Consider the following 4661-nt stretch of genomic DNA (forward strand, 5'->3'; position numbering starts at 1 on the left):
GCTGTTTCCGCTCCACATAATAAGAAACAACTTTTCTCGTAAAACGTCAGTATAATTAATCACATAGATGTTGTTATTTACTGATTACAAAAATATATACAATTAGTGTTGTAAATAAAGTATTAAAGCAAAGATTACTCATCAACGGTCACCATATGACCATGTACAGTTGCGGACTGATGGTACCGTCTACGATTAGAAAAGTCTTCATTGTCTTCGTTTAATTGCGACGATGTCACATCAAGTCCTGGATGAACGGGTGTTACGACGATTTGCTCATAATCGTACACCCTTTTCCTATAAATAATAAATTTTTATAACAAATTCGTTTAAGCGGAATGTTCGATTCTTTCTTACCCAAAACATCTAAGTAATACTGTCTTCAACCATCTGAAAAAACGGAATTCAGACGCCAATCCGGGTTTCACTGCGGGGTTTGCAGTGCCAATGTACAACCAAACCAAAAAGACGACGGTGATGCAGACGATTGCGTAGACCCAATGGACCAGGAACATAATGAGGAGCTTCATGGCAGCCTAGTAGAGTGATGAGTAAAACGTAAAAGCATCAGAATAGTTTATTACCCCAAAAAGTGAAAACCAGCGGTTGCACAAGTTGGAGTACCAGTTCTTTGGCTTTGAATGTATGTGTGCTTTTGGTGCTATGGGCATTGTTTCGTTATTTTCGTCTGGAGTGCTGGGAGTTCCGGAATTAGAATCTCCCTGTAAAAATGAGACAAATTACGAGTTTATTTCATTGTTTGAGTTTACCCTAAATGTTTTGTGCCTGGTGCGTTCAGGAAAGAGTCTGTCTAAATCGTTCTCGTTAGACTCGACACTAAAAGTTTGATGCACTTTTGGTCTATCAAATCGTTGTTCTCTTTGATGTTGTATATCAAAAGTTTGTGCTAAAGCAAAATATGAATAGTCTATACATGCATACGTCAATAAATAAGGCATTGTTACAATTGGAGCTAATGTATTAATTTCCCCTATTAAAATAAATGCCAACGTTACAAGTGCAACAACAGCCATAGAATAAAGGGGAACTTTATTTGGTCCTCTCTACAAAAAACAAAGGAAGTTATAAACTAGAAACATTAAATTAGTGTAACGTACCCCAGTTCCTAAAATACTGATTCCTGGAATAACATTCTCTAAAGATATGGATTGCAAAACACGCGGAGTTCCATACATCGCTCCTAGACAACTGGACATAGACGAGACATAAAGTCCAGCTAATAATAAGACACGAATGGCAGACACTTTGGCGGCGATCATAAAATCAGTCAGTAAAACGTCTCGGCGACAAGTTGCTCCCAAAAATACGACAAAAACCAAATAAAGAAAAGTTCCAGTGCTTATTGCAGCCAAGGTCCCATTAGGAATATTAGTAGAAGGGGCTCTTAAATCCCCACTCATGTTAATCCCAGACAAAATCCCAGTTATTGTCGGGAAGAACACCCCAAAAACAGTAAACCAGCTATAATCATCTTTGTAACTAGACCACATGTTTTTCTTCATGTTGCCTCCTAGCCATCCCTCAAAACCGTTGTCGTTACCTATAAAAATCAAGTTCAGACTAAATCAAAGAGATTGAATACCAATTTACCAACGTCAGTAACAAAGCTGCCAACCATAAAATCAAGTCCGGCCAAAAGTAATATCAGCAAAAGGATAAACTGAAGTTTTATCACCCATTTCACGCCAGCAACGTTAATTACACTTAACAGCAAAACAGCTGCGCTAGCTATGATTCTAACAGCCCAAGGGGAAGTACCAAAACCAATTAGTTCAGCCATTGACTCTCCAAAACCAAGAACATTCAAAGCGCAGCCTACGGCCTAAAATCAAGTTCATTACATAAAATTGTCAGTACCACTCTGAATTGAAATCAATTGAACTTTTATTACTTTATAACACTGATAAGAGTTTATTGTGTTTATAAGACAATTTTGCCAACTTAAACACTACAGCTACTACCAGATCAAACTTGAAACTGCTAAGAAATTATTTAAGTTTTTTACCTGTCCAAAGCAGTATAGAAGTCCTAGAGATCCTCCAAATCTCGACCCCAAGACGTGTGCGACGACGAAATAAACCCCTCCACTCTCAATTCTACAGCGCTCACATATCCCAACAGCTGACAACACAGAAATCAGAGCAATAAACACTAAAACAAACGAATTAATTGGGTTTTACCACAAAGGACTGTTTACCAGTGGCTAGAACAATCAAAACAGCACAAAAAATGCCTGCCTGTCCCACAATCCATCCTGACCTCAAAAAAACAATGACACCAAATATGTTAATTAAGCAAGAAGTGAAGACACCATCCCAAGTTCCAAATAAAATGGGTTGTGATATGAAAAAGTTAGATTTCCACCATGGAACATCACCCTAAAAGTGGCCTCTTGATTTTACAACTAAAAGTGTATTTAAATACGCACCTGTTCTTCAGCGAATAATTCGTTAGCACCTGAAGCTTGGTGCCCCCCTGCGCCATAATCATTAGATAAGTCAACAAACCCACTGACGTTTGCTCTGACTCTTTGTGCTGTTTCTGCGCCTAGACCATATCTTGACCAGTCAATATTTTTGTCTTTATTGTCACCTTCACGGTTGTGATCCATTGTAAATCTTGAATATAAAATTAGGTGGTGTTTACTGTTAGTTACACTTACATATTATGAAGAAGTAAACATATTTTTTCAAGAAGCTGTTCGGGAGATAAGGCGGAAACTTCGCATCAGAAACAACCTGGACCTCAAAGATTATTTCTTATCGATTGTCATCTACTACATTATCATGTTATCAGTTATCATATGCTCTTGTTAAAATTTGTGTTTCGTGGTACGACTGACATTAGTGACATTACTGACATTTGAAGATGAGTCAACTAGAAACGTCAAACGGAGTACGTTCCATAACAACGCGCTCCTACTCAGAATGGGATATGCAACCAATAATACACGCGTGTACGGTGAGATGCTTTCATATGATAAGAATAATTGCGCGAGATTTAAAAATTTTACTACTAGCAGTATTATCTTTTTTATATTCTTTAGAATTTTGAACCATAAAAGCGACATTTAGACGCTTGGAAAAATGTAAAAATGCAATTACAGATCGTAAAGTCAAGATCTTTTTTTTTAAACCATGATAATCTAAAATTAGATAAAAACATGCTATTTTCTCATGCCCGATGCCACAACCGACTTTAATCCGCCTCTGCTCTCACGCTTTTATGACCGGACAATTATGTGTCCTCTATTAAAGTTTTATGAATCCAATTATACAACAAGTGACAATTTGTTGATCAACAGATAGATAAAATGTAGAAAAACATTTAAAAAACAGTATTAGAGTTTTGTTAAATTTACATACCCATTTATATCTTTATCTAAATTTTCTGTGCTATTAACGCTGGATCTAAAATATCGAGTTAGTTTAAAATAGAGAGATAACAAAATAATTCAATTAATTACTATTTGATTATTTTAAGGCGAGATCCTAATAATAGTCACGACTCCTCAACATGGTTCATTTCTAATCTTGAGTTTATGACACCGCGACGATCAATCAAAAAATAATTTCCAGGATTAGTGAACAGTCAAAAGTACAATGCAAAGAAATAAAATTGCAGTCTGTATTTAATTTAAAATTTTGCTTTTGCGTATATTTTTTCCATGACCAAGCATGGTTAGGTAAAACGCTTAATGTACGCATTTTATGCATATTTAAATTTTAGAGGTCATTATGAACACGGTGTTAAAAATTAAACACTAAAAGATTGCAAAAAACTGCAGTTGATTATCTTATCTAAAAGTATTTCTATTGTCGTTGCATATTATTCATACTGCGCACGTCACGGATTTCCATGTATTTTTACGTACACATGAAAAGTAACAATGACACAATTAGATAGTAATCGCTTATCATTTGCAAATCCAACTGAAATTCTCTACGAAACTAACTTCAGGGATTCTGGGTTGAACAAATTTGATCTCCATAAAACGAACATCCGTTATTTGGAAACGATATTTGTTTTATTACAAATTACAAACTATTAAAACCGACATAAAAACAGATTTTAATTGGTAAAGTAACAAAAACACTTGAGTTTGCACGTTTCCGTGATTAATATTATCTGATTTTTTTTAAATCAGCCTTGTCTAGGAGGTGCCGACATTTTTAATCGCTTTATCTCAAGCTTCTTCAAAGATTAAGCTTCGATTATCAGTCTCCAGACTGTAAAGCTCTGAAAATCCTCAAAGTGTCTAAAAGTGAATGAGCTACAGGAAAGGTGCGATTACGGAAACTTATCAATGTTAATGACACTCAATTTGATACTGATGCAATTCCACGATTAAAAAAAGGTCAAAATACTCGCTAACTCAAGCATTAGTTGTGTATTTGTCATCGTTATTACTTTATTACTGGTTTATTATTATATTTTCATTTAATCCCGGGACCATTCTTGTTTTTTTCCAAATTGCGATTTTAATTCGAATTAGGGCAACAGACGGTTCTGTGTTAACAGTGTCGTAAAGTGTACAAGATAAAATTAAGAAATGTCAACTGATATCGCCTAGTGCATGAGATAAGAGGGAAAAGTGTGTCGCGTTTTTTTAGAGGGTGGTAAAAATAAAACGCCAGTGG

At 35.5% G+C, this 4661-nt stretch overlaps 1 protein-coding gene across 1 annotated transcript; it reads right to left on the reverse strand.

The window, feature by feature from the left end:
- Window positions 1–31: 31 nt before the first annotated feature.
- On the reverse strand, window positions 32–2911 carry LOC148167341 (solute carrier family 12 member 8). The gene is made up of 10 exons (XM_088047004.1): window positions 2684–2911; window positions 2450–2639; window positions 2219–2399; window positions 2027–2172; window positions 1612–1843; window positions 1119–1561; window positions 771–1064; window positions 585–722; window positions 358–536; window positions 32–297 (listed from the first exon to the last, which is right to left on the reverse strand). The coding sequence occupies exons 2-10, from the start codon at window positions 2630–2632 to the stop codon at window positions 135–137; spliced, it is 1959 nt and encodes a 652-aa protein (XP_087903130.1). The 5' UTR covers window positions 2633–2639; window positions 2684–2911; the 3' UTR covers window positions 32–134.
- Window positions 2912–4661: the final 1750 nt, after the last annotated feature.

Source organism: Gnatocerus cornutus, chromosome 10 (assembly GCF_029298725.1).
Source record: "Gnatocerus cornutus isolate USDA-ARS CGAHR chromosome 10, icGnaCorn1.1, whole genome shotgun sequence".
Taxonomy (NCBI): Eukaryota; Metazoa; Arthropoda; class Insecta; order Coleoptera; family Tenebrionidae; genus Gnatocerus; species Gnatocerus cornutus.